Source organism: Blennius ocellaris (genome assembly GCF_963422515.1).
Source record: "Blennius ocellaris genome assembly, chromosome: 12".
NCBI classification, from domain to species: Eukaryota; Metazoa; Chordata; class Actinopteri; order Blenniiformes; family Blenniidae; genus Blennius; species Blennius ocellaris.
This window is the reverse complement of record NC_137661.1, coordinates 26,298,500-26,318,225: the sequence shown is the minus strand read 5'-3', so window position 1 is coordinate 26,318,225 and position 19,726 is coordinate 26,298,500. Positions and strand designations below refer to the sequence as shown.

Below are 19,726 nucleotides of genomic sequence, written 5' to 3'. Positions count from 1 at the left end.
TTTTTTTTCCCAGATAGACGATTCCCAGTTAGACGACAATGTTTTTTTTTCCCAGATAGACGATTCCCAGTTAGACGACAGTGTTTTTTCCCCCAGATAGACGATTCCCAGTTAGACGACAGTGTTTTTTTCCCAGATAGACGATTCCCAGTTAGACGACGTTTTTTTTCCCCAGATAGACGATTCCCAGTTAGACAACGTTTTTTTTCCCAGATAGACGATTCCCAGTTAGACGACAATGGTTTTTTTTCCCAGATAGACGATTCCCAGTTAGACGACAGTGTTTTTTTTTCCCAGATAGACGATTCCCAGTTAGACGACAGTGTTTTTTTTCCCAGATAGACGACAGTGTTTTTTTTCCCAGATAGACGATTCCCAGTTAGACGACAATGTTTTTTTTTCCCAGATAGACGATTCCCAGTTAGACGACAGTGTTTTTTTTTTCCCAGATAGACGATTCCCAGTTAGACGACAGTGTTTTTTTTCCCAGATAGACGACAGTGTTTTTTTTCCCAGATAGACGATTCCCAGTTAGACGACAATGTTTTTTTTTCCCAGATAGACGATTCCCAGTTAGACGACAGTGTTTTTTTTCCCAGATAGACGATTCCCAGTTAGACAACAGTGTTTTTTTTCCCCAGATAGACGATTCCCAGTTAGACGACGTTTTTTTTCCCCAGATAGACGATTCCCAGTTAGACGACAATGTTTTTTTTCCCAGATAGACGATTCCCAGTTAGACGACAATGTTTTTTTTTCCCAGATAGACGATTCCCAGTTAGACGACAGTGTTTTTTTTCCCAGATAGACGATTCCCAGTTAGACGACAGTGTTTTTTTTTCCCAGATAGACGACAGTGTTTTTTTTCCCAGATAGACGATTCCCAGTTAGACGACAATGTTTTTTTTTCCCAGATAGACGATTCCCAGTTAGACGACAGTGTTTTTTCCCCAGATAGACGATTCCCAGTTAGACGACAATGTTTTTTTTCCCAGATAGACGATTCCCAGTTAGACGACAATGTTTTTTTTTCCCAGATAGGCGATTCCCAGTTAGACGACAGTGTTTTTTTTCCCAGATAGACGATTCCCAGTTAGACGACAGTGTTTTTTTTTCCCAGATAGACGACAGTGTTTTTTTCCCCAGATAGACGATTCCCAGTTAGACGACAATGTTTTTTTTTCCCAGATAGACGATTCCCAGTTAGACGACAGTGTTTTTTTCCCAGATAGACGATTCCCAGTTAGACAACAGTGTTTTTTTTCCCCAGATAGACGATTCCCAGTTAGACGACTTGACGTTGGGGAAGTTGGAAAAAAAAGAAACACACGAAGACAAAAAATAAATAAAATGTAATTAAAAAGCTGTCAAAACATTCAGACAATTTATTACAATAAGTTAATTATTTGAGTTTAAACTGTCTATTTTGGGTGAAAAATACATTTGTATTTATCCTGGGTCGCTGAACAATTATATAGAATTCACTTATTGTAAGAAGTTGTCTAAATGTTGTTAGTCCAACAGCGGACAGCTTTATATATATATATATTTTTTTTTTTTTTATTTTTTTTTTCTTACTCTGCTACTTTTTTTTTCACTCCCCCAATGCAATTTTAAACAAAGTCGTCTATCTGGGATGAAAGCGCCTCACCGTCCAGGGGCCTCTGGCCTGTCAGATGCCTCATGGTGTGGGTTTTTGCGAGACGCCCGGGTGGAACGTCTCAGACCTTCCCGCCAAAGGTTTCCTTCTTAACGTTCAATTCGCTCAACGAGCGCTTCTTTTCAAAATAGCATCCTGTGAGTTATCACGTTTTATCACTGGGTCTGGAAGTGGAGCCGCCATTCTGCTCCTGATGAAGCAGGATTTATCTGCTGAGGGTAGAACCACTTTATCTAGAACAGCAGATATAGCTCCACTGTCTAACCTGCTAAAACCTGCTGGTCCGTCGATTCACAATGAAGTGTCGTCACTTTAACGTGTAATTACGCTAAAATGACAAGATTGTCAGATTTACATTCACTCACATAAAAATTACTCTACGTTCAATCCCCGCCCTTTTTATAAATTTTTGCTGGAACTTTTATTTATTTGTTTGAATTATGATGACTTCACAAATTGCACGCTGGCTCACGGCAATTTTATATTTTCCTTTCAATTTATTTGTCCTTTATGTCACCAGGTAGGTTAATTAAGAACTGGCTCTCATTAACAATAACAATTTAAACCATCAGACGTTGAAGTTGAACCATATATTAGTTATTTTAGAACTTGTAAAGAAGTTTGTACGAACAAGTGTGTGGAAAAAATAAATAGGTTTATTTTATTTGATTGCTTGAGGAAAGAAATTGCGGTTTTGGTCGTCAGTCCACTAGAATGTCATATATATTCAAGTTTAGTTTATTTATTCATATAGTTTATTCACACAGGCGGATAACAGCGGCCACTAGTGGCCCTTCGTGGAATCTGCCTCATCTTCAGTGTTTCTGCTGTTGCCGTGTGAACGGGCACGGTTTTCAAAGCGTTGCTGTCTAAATGCAAAAGTGCAAAAATGGCATTTTTCACACGAAGCGTCGTCGTGCGAACAAAGTGTAGATGTTTTATGATGTCGCCGTAAAAAACACACATACGTGGAGAAAATACGCAAACTACAGGAAACATATCACTTTATCCATTATTTCTCGTTGAACATGTTTCTACAAATCCCTTCTTTATTAATATGACTTGGAACTTTGAATCTGTGCATTAAATGAGTGTTATAGACGGCGAAGTCTCTTATTTTAGATTGTAAAAATTCTGGCTATAAAATGGAAACGACAGTTGTTTTAGCTCTCTCTCTCTCTCTCTCTCTCGCTCTCTCGCAGATAAATGATGAAATACAGCTTTTATCTTCCAGTTGAAAACAAATCCAGTGTAAACAATGATCTTCCTCCACATCCGCACTAATATAAACCTGCGCTACGAACATTTCACCTCGGACTAAACGTGACTTGCGTTCCTCCTCGGCCGGGACGACCACCGATAGATTCCGACCGCACTTCATCTCAAAATGAATTCCCCGGTTTGTTCTGGCAGATTTGTTCAAATTCCCAGCAGGCAAAGCTCTTGCTTGATGTATTGAGAAGTTGAGGGGATCTGTCAGTGTTCTCTGATATTTGACAATCTCAGGCACTTCCTAATTCTGAATATTTCATATTTGCAAAAGCATTTGCAAAAGCGAGCAGCTCGTCGTTGTTGAAAACACACAATCCTCCAGTCAGAGTGGAGATTTCAGCCCGTGCTGTTTCTTTATGTACGTATGCTCTTTTGGGTAATATCATATTAAAGTTTTAGTATCATTGCCTGTCATCCCACCGGGGATGAGTCTCATTTCTTTTAAACTCCGTAATAGGTCCCGTAAAAATGTCAGATTGGCCAATAATAGCGAGGATCCCATCTGACATAAATCACGAGGATAACCTAACTGTGCTTTTATTCCTTTCTTTTTCATTCGAGCTCATCTTAAACGTGACCATTGTTTTTTTTTTTATCTTCACAGAACGGAAAACGATCAATCTGACCGTTGGAAACCGGTTGTCCTACAAGAAGATTTACAACGTCGTGGGTTACCTGAACGGACGGAGAAACCCAGGTTTGTGCAAAAACTCTAAGAATGAGTGTCTCAGTGTCTGTTAGCATCAAATCGGTGTCTGTTAGCATCAAATCGGTGTCTGTTAGCATCAAATCGGTGGCTGTTAGCATCAAATCGGTGGCTGTTAGCATCAAATCAGTGTCTGTTAGCATCAAATCAGTGTCTGTTAGCATCAAATCGGTGTCTGTTAGCATCAAATCGGTGGCTGTTAGCATCAAATTGGTGGCTGTTAGCATCAAATCAGTGTCTGTTGGCATCAAATAATTTTTTTTTTAATAAAATAAAAAAAAAAAAATTTTAATTAGATTTTTTTGGGTTTTTTTCATTGGTTTATTTAGATTTTTTTTATTAATGTGTGAAGATTAGAATTTAATTAATAAATGAACACCAAAAAACATGTATTTATATATTTTGTTAAATGAAACAGCCGTGTGACGTGATTCAGCCAATCGCTGCAGCTCATGCATTCACCTTTGAACTTACTACTTCCTGTTATGACCGGCGCATTTTTCCTGGGGATTGGCGACTTAAGATTAACTTAGCAATGAAACATGGAGCGCTTTTAATAAAAGAAAAGGGGGGGGGGCAATCACTGATGCCTTTGCTCTGAACAACAACAAACCGACGTGTCGTTTTATTCTGAAGTCTCATGGTGATTGATGATTATTGTCTATTTGACTCCTGGTTCTCTCTATGCAGTGTTAATTAATCTAATCGGATCCATTGAAGAGAATATTGTTCTTCCAGTGGAGGTTCTGGAGTTTTTGTGTTTGAGGCCGAAATGAAAACTTGTTCTTGTGTTAAAGTTTAATTTCAGTGGCGAGTTTAAGTGGCAGGCTTGTGAACCTTTCATCTTTATCACTCCGGCTAAATATCTTGTGTTTTGTGTCGCATAATGTTGTTTTAAATAGCGGACAATTTACTGACGCGACAGTAGAAAATAAACTAGAGACCCTTTAATTCCCCCACAAAAACATCTCTGCGGCATTCTTACGTCTGTGTTGTATAAGAAGTAAATGAATAGGAAGAAAATGTGCCACGATTGATGACGTCAAACCATCCTTGGTGCTTTCTGATGATTCAATTTGGCTTCAGGGCAGCAAAACATGAAACTTCAATGATATAAAAAAAATAAAAATCAAAAAATCCTGTTGTTAAATGACTCATTTAACCTTTAATACCTCCATAATACTCCTTCTCCTCAACAAAGCGTGTTCAATTAAAAAAACAAAAAGCAGAGTAAATTGCTGATTTGGAGCAGTTTAGCGGCTGACACCCGCGGCTGACGCGCCGCACGACGTCATGCTATTTGTATATTTGGGCGAAGCTCGCGGGCTTCGCTTTGCCTCAAACAAAAGTCATCAGCGTTCTGCTTTCCAGCGACGAGTTTTGCTGTGTTCCCGCCCCCCCCCCCCCCCCGCCGCCCGCAGGAAGCCGCAGTCGTACTCGTCACCGCCGTCTTTTGTAGGGGGAAACGCGAGGCGTTCAGAGAGAGAGAGAGAGAGAGAGAGCAGCCTGGAGCGCTCGTGTTCCGCGACGCTGCCAGACTGGATGAGGTTGTTCACCCGGAAAGAAATATAAAAAAAAAAAAAAAAAAAAAAAAAAAACCTCCACTCCCTTTAAGTGGGCCTGATGTTCGGGTGTTAAATATGTTTCCTGTTTAATCTCCGGAGATTTTAACTCAAGAAAAGTCGCCCGGACTGTTTTTTTTGTACTTGAAGCGTTTGGGCAGGAACCAACAAGTATGTATGAAATGGGTTTTTTTTTTAAACTCTTTATTTTCATTTTTCCGTTTTCTTCTTGACAGTAAACACAAAGAAAGAACAAAACAGCAAACCAACACAATAAAAATAAATTAAAAAAATATACATAATTTTTTTAAAAAGCACAGAAAAAGCAAACAATTAACAATAATAATAATAAAATAATAATAAATTGTGCTCACATTGACAATATTAATAAGACAAGGTCATTTAGCCTAATGTATTATTATTATAATAATTCATTTATTATTTATTTATTTTTTTTGCTTAAAATACATCAATTGTCTATTATTTGTTGTATTTGTTTTGTTTTTGCTTGTTATTAATTAACACTTTTTGCAGTTTAAGCATCATCAGACCACAGACTATATTCATGTGGGGGGGGGGGGGTCCAATAATTGTTCACACCTTGCTTTCAGTCCATATTAATATATGTTATATTCTGCCATTCACGTCCAAAATAGTCTTTAAGGGGAGACGAAGGTGTCCAGGGTTCCATCCAGTCTTTCATATGGCAACAGTGTCGAGAGTTTTTCGCGCCAAAGAGTTAAAGTATGAATTATATAGTAATATGAATTTTTTTTTAAATTAAAAAATGGAGCAAAACACAAGAGCTTTACCCCCCCCCCCCCACCCCCCCCCCCCCCCTAAAACACCTGTAGATTTATGTAAAAAAAATTTACTTTAAATGGAGCATTCTAATTCATTGTGTACGACATAATGAGGGGTGTCAAACATGCGGCCCGGAGGCCAGAAGCGGCCCGCCAGAGGATCTAATCCGGCCGCCATGTGATATTTTTTTTTTTTTTTTTTTTTTAAAGTATGAATATGAAAACTGACAGGCTGATCTAAAAACACAAGATTAGCAAAAATGACATTCAAAACCGCCCTTGGTCAGAATTAATTAATGCGTCTGTGGAGGTCACATGACGCAACACCTTTCACAATAAAGGTGTCCAATTTATGTGAAGTGATACTTGAGACACGTAAACTCAAAAAATATTTCCAGATGATGACAAATTGTTTTAATCCTGAATAAAAATACAATATCCAGATACAGATATTGTGGTTTGTTTGTTTTTTTTGCAAATATAATGTCTTATTTCCTTTAATATGTGAATTTCAGAATAGACTGGCAAATTCTTGCAGTTGCAAAAGGATCAAAAGAAGGAAAGACTTTGCATTTGTCCATATCTGCAGTTTAATGTTATATTTGACTTGTTGGGCCTCCAGAGATCAGATCAGGTTGATGTGGCCCCTCAACTGAAATCAGTTTGACGCCCCTGGATTAACTACTTCAGTAAATTGTAGGCCCTGTTGATATTGAACGAACCAAACAAAAAAAACATTGATGGCTAAAGTTTCTTTTTGCACTTCTTACATCATCAGCAGGAGGCTATAATCAGCTTAATTAACTTTAAGCAGTTGTAACTTGTTGAATGAGGCTATTTGTTGGATCCATAAATACTTTTTGTAGCTCAGATTACAGACGTAATGATTATTTACAGACGTTCCCCCTTCATTCCTGTCGTCTCTTGCTTCGCGTCGTCAGATCGCCACGTGCTGGTTGGCAGTTCTCACGACGGCGACCGAGGAGGCGGAGCCTCCTCCGCCATCATGAATCAGCTGATCGCGGCGCTGACGGAGCGGACCAGAGGGGGCTGGGTGCCCGACCGGACCACCGTCTTCTGCTCCTGGGGGGGCTCGGCCCTGGGGAGCATCGGCTCCTACGAGTGGGGAAAGGTCAGCGGCCAGCGTGTCTCACCGTCGCCACGGCAACGTGGAAATCGTCAGGATTTCTGATCTCACAAAGGCTCATCAATCATTTCTTCTTTTTTTTTTATTAAAAAAACACATTTTTAAATACATTACAGTCATTCCAATGTGCTTTTCTAGAGAGAATAGAAAAGCCCAACATATCCACATGAGCATGCAGGTGTGTTTGCGACTGTGGAAAGGAAAAACTCCCCCCAACAGGGAGAAACCTTTTGCAGAAACCAACCCTCATCAATAATGTCACATTCACTCGAGTATTGTCTTCATGTCACACAGTATATCATAATCTCTGAGGAGGGAGTCAAACGCTCCCCTCAGCCTTTGTTGCGTCATCAAACTGTGGACCGGACAAATGTGAAAACGTATCGATAACGAATCAACGAATTCCCGTTGTTTACCTCCACAGTGATTCCTGAGCCCCTCAATACATGTATATACATTTATACAATATGTGAACACAGCTGTAAAGTCACATTTCAGGTCAAAAGAGCAATAAACATGTGTAGCTGTCGCCTACTCTGTTCAGCTGGAGCAGTTTATTTAACCATATAGACGCACTCGGTTATTCTGGAAGACGACGACCAACGAGGCAGTGTGATGAAACAAGGGGACATGAAAGTGTCGTAGTGAGTGGACAGTGTGTGTGACTGTGTGTGTGTGTGTGTGTGTGTGTGTCCTCCGTCCAGGAGAACAGCGTGGTCCTGCAGAGCAGCGCCGTGGCCTACGTCAGTCTGAACTCCCCGGTCCGAGGAACCGAGACCCTCAGAGCCACGGCTTCCCCGACGCTGCTGCAACTCACCTCAGACATACAGAGGGTAACTACGACCAGCACTTTATCTATTTATTGCTTTGTTGATTCATATATATGCATATATGTGCATATATATGCACACATATGTATATATGTTACATATGTGCGTACATATATGTGCATATATGTAGATATATGTACGCATATGCACATATATGTACATATATATTATATATATGCGTACGTATATGTGCATATATGTGCATATACGTAGATATATGTACGCATATGCACATATATGTGCATATGCGTACATATATCTACGTATATGCACATATATGTACATATATATTATATATGCGTACATATATGTGCATATATGTGCATATACGTAGATATATGTACGCATATGCACATATATGTGCATATACGTAGATATATGTACGCATATGCACATATATGTGCATATACGTAGATATATGTACGCATATGCACATATATGTGCATATACGTAGATATATGTACGCATATGCACATATATGCACATATATGTACGCATATATAATATATATGTACATATATGTGCATATACGTAGATATATGCACGCATATGCACATATATGTACGCATATATATAATATATATGTACATATATGTGCATATGCGTACATATATCTACATATATGCACATATATGTACATATATTATATATATGCGTACATATATGTGCATATAGGTACATATATGTACATAAAATATAGGAAAACAGCCAATTTTATATATGTCACATATATTCAAAACCTATATTAAAACATATATGTTTATATAAGTTCTTTCCATGTGGGTCCAGACACTCAACCATATAGTGTGACCAGTTAACCAGCCTGCCAGCGTTGATTCGTACGCTTTTTTTAAAAACTGAAGATGGCTGTTATTAAACTATCGTCACCTGGACGTGTTTTAAACGACGTTTTTGAACACAAGGAATGTGGCAAGATTCCCGAAATGCTTTGGTTTTTGGAGTTTCGTCATTTTTGTCTGGATCGCTGGTTCACTTCATGTTTTGTTGCTGCACGTATAAACCAGTTCTCGTGTAAAACACGTCTAATTCACTTTTTTTGGCTACGCTAACAGAGAGAGGAAATCTTTTTAAAGCTTCTTTAAAGGGGAATTTAAATGACTAAAGGTTTGTTGTGGACCTCTAATGGGCTGCAGGCGCGGCGCCATGGCAACCACCTGGTTCTCCGTCGAACACGCCAGCAGACCGAGGGCTGGATGACTCAGACTTCCACCGCGATGCTTAATTATTCCCAGACTGTTTTGCTTCTCCACGTTTGCTTAACTCTGATATAAAGGCTATGGATACTCCCTCATTATGAAAGCAACAGATAAAGTTAATACCTGTTCAGAGGAGCCTCTTCAGTGACTCATTAGTTATCCTCTAAAAGAATAATAATAATAATGATAATGATGGGAAAACACTCATATCTCAATGACTCTTGTCTAAATTGCCATTATGAGTCATGCAATTATTAATTTCTTTAAACTCTCGTGGAAACATGTTTTTCTTTTCACCAGAATTGGCTGGTGTGACTTCGTGTGTCATTATTTAAAGCAAAGTCTCTCAGCAGCTGTTTTCCTGGAAGTCTTCACAGTTTCATGCGTATATATTATTAGTCACGGGTTTATTTAACGTGTTCTCAGTATAAGAGGTTGTTTCGTGCCTCTTCCTGACAGATGTAGTTTTTCCACAACAGATAAATTATTCCAGTCTTTTCTATTCTAGATGAGCCGTTTGCAACCTGTTGGCTCATTCAAATATTTAAGCGACGTCCTTTAAACCAGTGTTTATCAACCACTGGTGTTTCCGCGAGATCTCGTCAGGTGAGCCGTGGGAAATGATCCAATTTCACATTTTTTTCAAAAAAAAAAAAAAAAAATTTCCTCTCACAGCGACAGTGTGTTGCAGAGTAATCATGTATAAATACTCTTCACCACTAGAGGGCAGCACAGAACTTTGCCGGTGAAATGTAAAGTGACAGACGTCAGTGTGGTTCATCTCCACCTCCTGCTACCATCTTGTATCAAAGTACTGTGTCAGTGACAGTGATGGAGAAGTTTTTGAAAAGGAAGAATGTGAACCAGGATCTCAGCTCTTCATCCATCAGGTCCAGGTTTCACACTGACGGAGTCACTATTAAAAAAAGTCCTTTGTTTCTGTATTTACTTGATTCCTGTTGATAAAACTTTGATGAGAAAGACTTTATATTGTTAATAGAGGCTGCAGAGTTAAACATTTTAACATTTTCGGGTGGTGGTGGTGGTGGTGGTGGAGGTGGAGGTGGTGGTGGTGGAGGTGGTGGTGGTGGTGGTGTGCCTCCAGATTTTTCCAAAGAAAAAAGTGTTCCTCGGCTCTAAAAGGTTGAAAAACACTGTTTTAAACTACTGTGCAGAAAGCCTTCAGATCGAATCGACATGGAACCTTCCACTGAAAACACGACTTCACTCGGCGACACCAGACTTTCTTTGGGATTCATTTTGGCTTCATGCCAGTAAATGAGTCCTCTTATCGGTATCAACAAGTAGCTGAAGGTTAACACTTAAAACATTGCTATTGGTGACTAATTTCCCTCTTCCAATGCCTTCTTCTGTTCCTCTTTCTTCCGATTTCACACCACAGGAGAAAATACCTCGTACACTCGGTTCTTCCTCGCCTGCCGTCGCCTCCAGCCTCCCGCTCAGAATCTCTCCAGCCGCTCATTTTTTCCCATTAAAGTTCCCCTCCCTGCGTCTCGCCGCCACTCCGTCTTCACCTCCGCTGTGACTTTTGCTCGTCTTTAGCCGTTTGCCTGCCGAGAGAGAGTGTGGGTTTCCCCCCCCCACCCCCCCCCGCCGGGTCAGGAGTTGACAAACAGTGCGGTGCGACGTCCCTCTCTTTCAGCTGGGAAGTAATTAGGAGGAATGTTCCTGTCTACCTGTCACATGCAGCGGCAGACGGCGGCGGGAAAAAGCAAAGGGAAGAAACATCGAAGGGGACTTTTTAGTGGGTTTTTTTGGGGGGGGGATTTCAGTCAAAGAAGGAAATGGCAATTAAAAAGTGCTGCCTTTTATCAAGTTGTTCGTTCCTCCGTCAGGGTGTAGGTTGGATCGTTTCAGACTCGCAGCAGTGACACACTTGCGGTCGTCGTTTTTTAGGCGTTCAATTCACGGAAACCTGGTGAAACAGAAGCTCTCAGACCCGGCGACGTCGCTGCTGCTGCCGCCAAAACCACAGAATCAAACCTTTTTTGAAGCCATTTGTGGCACATTTTCCTCCTTTGTGGCCGTCGGTCTCGTGAATTATCCGAGTACGGTTTCTCGTATTCTGCTAAAAGTATGGCCAGTACTACAGATGCAAATCTCTAAATTGAGGTCAAGATTGTGGTTAAGGTTCAAATTCATTAGTTTCAAGAATTAGACCTGCTAATTGACGACTTGGTGCCAGAATGTATTAAGAAAAAGCAGTGCAATGGGAACCGTTTTCGTTAAATTCACGTACTCTGCGTTAATGGTGACATTTCTTGGTGACGTATCCTTGCTAACTTACTTATTTGAAAGTGATATAGATAGATAGATAGATAATTACTTTATTCATCCCCGAAGGGAAATTGTCTTGTTGCAGCAATCTGGTACATACGAATATTATAAAATACAATAGAATAGAAATAAAAGTAAAAAATTTAAAAAATAAATAAATAAAAATATCTGGGTATAAGACAAAGTAAAACACAGAACGGAACATGGGCACTTAGAAATAATCAGGAGAGCCACATAGATGTAAAATGTTTACTGAGTGAATACAAAATAGAATTTGACTTCAGGGGCCACATACAGTCCAGTGTCATCTTCATATTGCTATAATAACCTTTAAATTTAGACTTTAAGTTTATATTTGGTGTGGCACACAGTGTACGTGATGAAAATTGTCTATGTTGTTGCAGGTTCAACATTACTACTGAAAATGACGACAAACTCAAGGTCAATTTTAATGGAACGTGGGAAAAAAAAAAAGACTCGTATAAATGCTATATAACCACCTTCCTTGGCGGGTTTGTGGGACCAGATTCAATTTAGCTTTATTTATATAGCAACAAATACAACACAGCCATTTTTAGATGCTTTAAACAGAGAGAAACTCAACAATCCAATAAAAACCGTAGCTTTCTGTCTTAGCAAATAAAATGATCAGCGCTGTTATTACAGTTGTGCAGAGAAGCACTGAATTAACGGCAGATTCCCTCACGCCAAAGAGTTTTCTCTTGTGTTTTTTGCCCTTCGAGCCAAACTCTACAATTGGTTTCACTTTATCTCTGGGATGGTCTATCACTCCATTCATCATGTGGAGTATGCAGGCCCCCACTTCCTCCTCATATATATAAAAAAACAAAACACAACAGGTCCACTCATGTCATTAATCATGTTTGTACAAAGGCAGTAACACTCACTACTTATCTCACTTTGCTGAGGCCTGTCTTCCAAAGCCAGATGTTTTCTCAGGTTTTGGAACGGCTGCTTGGGAACCAATTATAACACAACTAGACATTTGTTTTGCGGGAAGGCGTGGGCGACTGGAGAGGAGGGGGACAAGATGCACTTAGGTGACGAGGAGAATACAAAACAAATTGGGAAGGCCTTGTTTTTTTAATTGGGTATTGGTTGAGGTGTGTGTGTGTGTTTCTGTGGTCAGCGTGGAGCAAGTACCTCTGTTTTGAAAACAAATAGTACAATAGCACATTGTTAGCCTGGATAAACGCTATAGTGGCACATACTTCATCTGCTCTCTTGCTCTCGCTCCCAGAAATGGACTTGTGTGCTTGTTTATTTACCTTTACAACTGCACAAATGGTTGTTTTTTTTTGTCTTTTGTTCTGCTGAGATATCTCTGTAATTTTGGGGTTTAACTGCCTTTGACCTTTGTGTCGGGACCTCCTTAGTTACCTTCGACAAAGGTTATGTATTCAGCTGCTTGTATTTTATGTAGTATTTTACCAACTTTGCTCAAAAACAATTCACCCGGATCGCATGAAGTCGTCAACGGCGAGCCTTTTCCCAGTAAATCCCCATGAACTGCGTAAGAATGTCCCATACAGAGACGACGGGAGAGGCACCTCATGGTGGAGATCGACGTCTGTTGCCATGGAGACGTGGCTTTCGCAGAACGATTCAGTCAAAATTACATGACATTTTCAGGGTTGATTTGTCTTTATCCAAGGATGGTTCCCATTAAATATTGACAGAGGTGGATCCAATAACCTCGTCATCCATTGGTTTCCATGGTGACACACGTGGCGTTGGCGAAGGTCCGCGCTCTACCGAGTGCCCGTTGTAGATTCGTCTGCTGCTCTGCAGGCTTGACATCGGTTTACTTTGACTCCACCCACATGGAAAGAACCTATATAAACATATATGTTTTAATATAGGCTTTGAATATATGTGACATATATAAAATTGGCCGTTTTCCTATATTTTATGTACATATAGGTACATATATGTGCATATATGTGTAATATAGGAATATAGGAATTATGGCCAATTTTATATATGTCACATATATTCAAAACCTATATCAAAACCAATATTAAAACATATATGTTTATATAGGTTCTTTCCATGTGGGGACAGTGGCCAAAGTGAGATATAGGCTATATATATGTGGAAATAAAGAAGCAGTACAGGAGACCTATATAGCCTGTATATTCACATATATGCACCTCAATTTTGCCTATATGTGGCATATATATGCATATATGCAGCATATATGTGCATATATATTGTCATATGTGCATATAGGTTTCATATATGTGCATATATCCTCATATCGGTTCTTTCCATGTGGGCATATATTAATGTTATGTGCATGTATGAGCGCGTCGGAAACACGGGATGTTTGTGTGCATTAAATATTGTCTGAACACTGATGGCTTCTCCGGAGGCGCTCCAGCAAACATGACAAGCGCTTTACAAACCCGTCGCGTGGAGTGAAGTCGTCTAAGTCGGTGTTTTTCAACCTTTCTTGAGCCAAGGAACACTTTTTTCTTTGGAAAAAGCTGGAGTCACACCACCACCACCACCCGAAAATGTTAAAATGTGAAACTCTGTAGCCTCTATTAACAATATAAAGTCTTTCTCATCAAAGTTTTATCAACAGGAATCAAGTAAATCCAGAAACAAAGGACTTTTTTTAATAGTGACTCCGTCAGTGTGAAACCTGGACCTGATGGATGAAGAGCTGAGATCCTGGTTCACATTCTTCCTTTTCAAAAACTTCTCCATCACTGTCACTGACACAGTACTTTGATACAAGATGGTAGCAGGAGGTGGAGATGAACCACACTGACGTCTGTCACTTTACATTTCACCGGCAAAGTTCTGTGCTGCCCTCTAGTGGTGAAGAGTATTTATACACGATTACTCTGCAACACACTGTCGGCTGCGAGAGCCAATCATTTTTAGAAATAAATGTGAAATTGGATAATTTCCCACGGCTCACCTGACGACATCTGGAGGAGAAACACCAGTGTGCCGCGGCACAGCGGTTGAAAAACACTGGGCTAAGTAGCATCACCACATAACACGTCTGTTAAAAGAGAAAAGTATGACTCATGATTGAATTTAAGAAGTCCCATTTACTAAAGAAGCTCAGTGTAGCGACGCTGATTCCACAGTGTATTTAACCGATAGTGAAACGCGCAGCAGGGAAGCGATTGTTGCTGGTCGTGGCTTCCCGGGGAGAAAAGTATGTTTTTCTCAGCTCCATTTGGGTGTTTGACTCAAGAAATACCAGAAAGACATTAAACCCCCGAATGAATCTGCAGTGATGACGAGCGGCTGTGGGTCCAGTGATGTGTGAGTAATTGATGGTTGGTGATAATGCTGTGAAGTCATTGTGTGATTGGTAATTAATAGATGCAGTATTTGTTCTTTGAGAAGTGTATCATTAGGTTTTTTTTCTCTTGATCTGAATTCATAGTCGCTGTGATTTTCCTCTGCTTTGTTTACCAGCAGAGGCTAATTATTTTGTTGACTTTGTGTTTTGTTTTTTGTCATTTTCCCCCAGATGATTGTGATTCTGACTTACAGCTACAAGCTCTGAAATATGTAGGAAATATACATCATATTGTTTTTTTTGTTATTCTATTTGGTTTTGCCTTCATATTTTAAATAGCAGATTAAAAACTGTACAGTGCTTGGAAACAATTTATTACAATTTGATCTTTTGGCCTCATGCTTATTGTGCTTGTTGGTTTTGTAATGAAGAGACATTTCTGATAAATTGAGCTGCTTTATCGTAACGCCAAAGGTACGTTGGTTCATTATTTGCTGAGAGAAATTGTCATTTAGCATTTAACATGAGCTGCTGCTAACGGCTGGTTGTCACCAGTTAACAGGGGCACCAGGGAATCCATAACACCGGACAGTGAAGGACGGTCATAACAATCCACATTATATAATATTATTAATCAATATATATATACAAATATATAGAATTTAATGTATTATTTGAGCTGATATCCAATAGATGCTCACTCCTCATCATATCGGCGCTCATTACTTGTGCACAACAAGCGCCATTCTATTGGTTAAGTCCCATGTGTACGGGGTGAAAGCGACGAGAAGTCCCCTGCAGTACTTTTACCTTTTTGTAGTGTGAACCTGCTCCCATCTCTTTCCATTCAAACTGTGAGGAATTGGACTTGATAGTGTTGAAAGTCCTGGACAACTTTATAATTTTCTGTGTGGTATTAAGTTAAAAGACCTCACTTTAAAATCTTGGTCCACGCTGCGCTGTAGTTTGCAGTTGGAAGAGTGATTTTTCTTTTCTTGAGTTTTATACTACACATTGTCTAAATCGGGTATTGCCTGCTGGGGTAAAAAAAAAAAAATTGAATTTCAGAAAATAAACTGAATAAAATTACGGTTAGCAGGTGTGTTGGCTGATACAGCAAGAGTCGGGGAATAAGCTGAGATTTCTTTTATTTATATTGAACATCACATTTTAAAAGAAAAATGACTTGCATGTCATCAATCAGTGTTGAATTAAAAATAAAATACGATTCATTACAATTCTCGATAATTACAGTGCCGGTCAGGATTACTATAACTTAACAATTTACCAACACAAGTCTCAAACCACGCCGGTGAAACGCGTCTCTCTCCCGAAGGCCATTTCTCGCGAAGCAATACCCGTCACGTTTGGGAAATGAACGGCCGATGTGGTACGTGAATTACGACGGCCAGGCAGGTTTTAAAAATGGGAAGGCGAAGAGCAACAATGGGGTGGATTTTCAAATCAGGCTGTAAATGGTAAAATAGGGACATCATCCATATTAAGGGAATATGGGAGGATGTCTAATTTATTTTTTCCCACATAAAGTCAGCAAAAAAAAAGAAGAAAAAAAAAGAACCTTCGCGATAAATCAGCGGAATGAGACTGTGACTTTACGGCCTGTTCCAGATAGTTTTGACAGCGCACTTGGCATAATGTTTGAAATAGTACGCTGTTGGCAATATGTTTGAATTACCACAGTTCTTGTATTGTCACGAAAAGGCATTGTGATACGGCGCCAGGCTCCATGAATCTGCATAATCACGGGGGGGGGGGGGGAGAAGCCGCTCAGCCTCAGAAGGCATTTATGCAGCTGACAGCGCGGCCCCCCTCCATTACCGCTTCATATCACGGCGACAGAACATAAGTAGGGGAACGCGTTTGAAAATGTGTGTTGGGTGAAGAATGAGCACTGTCATTACTCGTGGCGGTGACATTTGTCTGCTCCCGCGCTCTGATGTAGATTGCCTCCTCTGCTCAGGCTGTCGGGCTTCTGCTGTTCGGGAAAGAAGGTGGAAAGGGAGGCGCAGTCGCGTAGCCAGACTTCTACAAGATGCATTCCGTCCTAATAGATGACCTCCGAGTCCAAAAAAATGCCAGTTTGCAGCCCAATTTCAATTCATGACATAAGACGTAGGAATACCGTATATTTCCCAATAGAAGAGCCAGTATAGAAAAAGGTAGCTTTTTGTCCACCAGACGAACTCGACCAAATATGTTTGGTTTTTTCCAACAATGCCCACATGGAAAGAGCCTATATGAGGATATATGCACATATTTGAAACCTATATGCAGCATATATGCACATATATGACAATAGATATGCTGCATATATGCACATAAATGCTGCATCTATGCACATATATGCACATATATGCTGCATATATGCACATATATGACAATAGATATGCTGCATATATGCACATAAATGCTGCATATATGCACATAAATGCTGCATCTATGCACATATATGACAATAGATATGCTGCATATATGCACATATATGCTGCATATATGCACATAAATGCTGCATATATGCACATGTATGCTGCACATATGCACATATATGCTGCATATATGTACCTATATGTACATATATGTGCATATAGGTACATATATGTGCATAATATATAGGAAAATGGCCAATTTTATATATGTCATATATATTCAAAACCTATATTAAAACATATATGTTTATATAGGTTATTTCCATGTGGGTGTTTTTATTTATTTTTACATTTTAACAGAGTATGAACACAGACACAATGAAAACTCTGTATGAACACATACACCCTCTCAGATATAAAAAACCGAAAAAGGAAAATGAATAAATAATAATCAAATCAAATAACCACTCAGTGAGAGGCTGTCATTTGTCAATTCCCCCCAGACAAGTATTATTGTCCACGATACTCTTCTCCATCCCCAGATATTATACGTCCCTCCACAAAGTTCACAAATGTTGTCCAGACCTTCTCAAAGAAGTCCTCTTTCCCTTTCACTCTATATGTGATTTGTTCCAGTGGTAAAGCCGCCAACATTTGCTTTATCCAACGTCCAATAGTCGCTTCCCTTGTCTCTTTCCACTTTAGTGCAATTAGTCTCTTTGCTTGCAACAAAACCCATATTAATAAACAACCGTTCCCATTTTGTGTATCTTATATTTCTAGGGTATAATCCCAAAATGAGGAAACCAGGGTCCGGGGCCACTTCTTTTAGATATGACTTCTTTTATAGTGTCACTGCTACCCACAAAGTTCCAATCTTCCTGCAGTCCCAAACACAATGCCAGAGCGTACCTTTGTCGTCGTTACATTTGGTACATGTGTCTGGTATATCTGGGTTATATTCATTTAATTTTTCAGGTGTAATATATATTCGCATTAGCCACTTGTATTGCAGCGACCTTAATGTAGAATTAATGGTTTGTTTGTGAGCTTTCGCACAAACCAATTGCCTTTCCTCTATAGACACATCTTTTCTTAAATCATTTTAATATGTTTTATCGTATCGTACCAATCAGCCGTCCCATAACGTCCCACATGGAAAGAACCTATATAAACATGTATGTTTTAATACAGGTTTTGAATATATGTGACATATATAAAATTGGCCGTTTTCCTATATTTTATGCACAAATAGGTACATATATGCACACATATAGGTGTGCATATATGCGCACATATAGGCACGTATATGTGCGCATATATGTACATATATGTACATCAAATATAGGAAAACGGCCAATTTTATACATGTCACATATAGTCAAAACCTATATCAAAACCTATATTAAAACATATATGTTTATATAGGTTCTTTCCATGTGGGCAATTACATGTGATGCCAATTTCACGTGTTCGCACATACATAAGTTCTTCTTGCATAATTGTTTTTTAGTTAGTTCTTAGTTATTGCCTTGATATGACAGTTGCCAAAGTGAGATATGGGCTATATATATATATATATATATGTGGAAATAAAGAAGCAGTACAGGAGACCTATATGGCCTGTATATTCACATATATGCACCTCAATTTTGCCTATATGTGGCATATATATGCATATAGGTTTCATATATGTGCATATATCCTCATATAGGTTCTTTCCATGTGGGGTTGTGTGAAATCGTCACGGAGATGAACATTAAAGTGGGATCACACCAGTTATCCCCGTCGATGGTTGGACAGGCTAGCGGATGGAATCAAGAATCACCATGGATTCTATTCTGATTTGCCGATGACAAAGTGATCTGTGGTGAGAGGAGGAGGGGGAGGGGGGGAGGTTGTTTGAGGAGAACCTGGCGGAGTGGAGACTTGAATTAGAGCTGAGAGGAATGACAATGAGTAAAATGTGTGAATGGGGAAGGAAGACATAGAAAATATGAGGCGGAAGCAAAGATACGGGAGTTTCAGTACTTGGTGGGGGTCAAATGTTAAAAAAAAAAAAAAAGAAAGAACGACCAGCGGAAAGAGAGATGAAAAAGAGTGTACAGGGGCAAATGGCATCGCTGACACTTGGAAGGCTTGAGAGGTCTTCGAATTCCGGCGATGTCAAGATGGAAGCGTGAGAGAAATACCCCAACTAGAAGTCACAAGGAGGGATTATACAGTGAGGAGAGAAAGACTATCTTTCCATCAGCAAGGGGGATTTAGAGTCGAGCCGAGCACTCCTCTGCTGGTCTTTCTTATAACCAGTCACTCTGCAATAAAAGCCGGTGTCAGAGGGGGCAGAGGAGTCGGAGACAGCCAGAATGAGAGAGAGAGGAGTCTTTTTAGAGGAGAGGATGTGATGGAGGGGGAGGGGGGGGGGTGCAGGTGAGCAGAGAGAATGGGTAATTCCAGCCTGTGAAGCCACACCGGGAATCAATATTTAATTTCTTTGTCTGCAATGATAAGGAGAGAGTGAAATCATTTCTCGGTCTCGGCCCGACCGCTCAACC

General features: G+C 39.7%; 1 protein-coding gene across 1 annotated transcript in view; it reads left to right on the top strand.

Moving 5' to 3' along the window:
• The window catches only part of naaladl2 (N-acetylated alpha-linked acidic dipeptidase like 2), a gene marked incomplete at both ends in the record, with an annotated part of 270,383 nt that overhangs the window by 128,972 nt on the left and 121,685 nt on the right, over window positions 1–19,726 (top strand). The window contains 3 exon segments of the mRNA XM_080506621.1: window positions 3,537–3,629; window positions 6,945–7,135; window positions 7,855–7,983. Of these exon segments, the coding sequence (XP_080362747.1) occupies window positions 3,537–3,629; window positions 6,945–7,135; window positions 7,855–7,983 (413 nt within the window).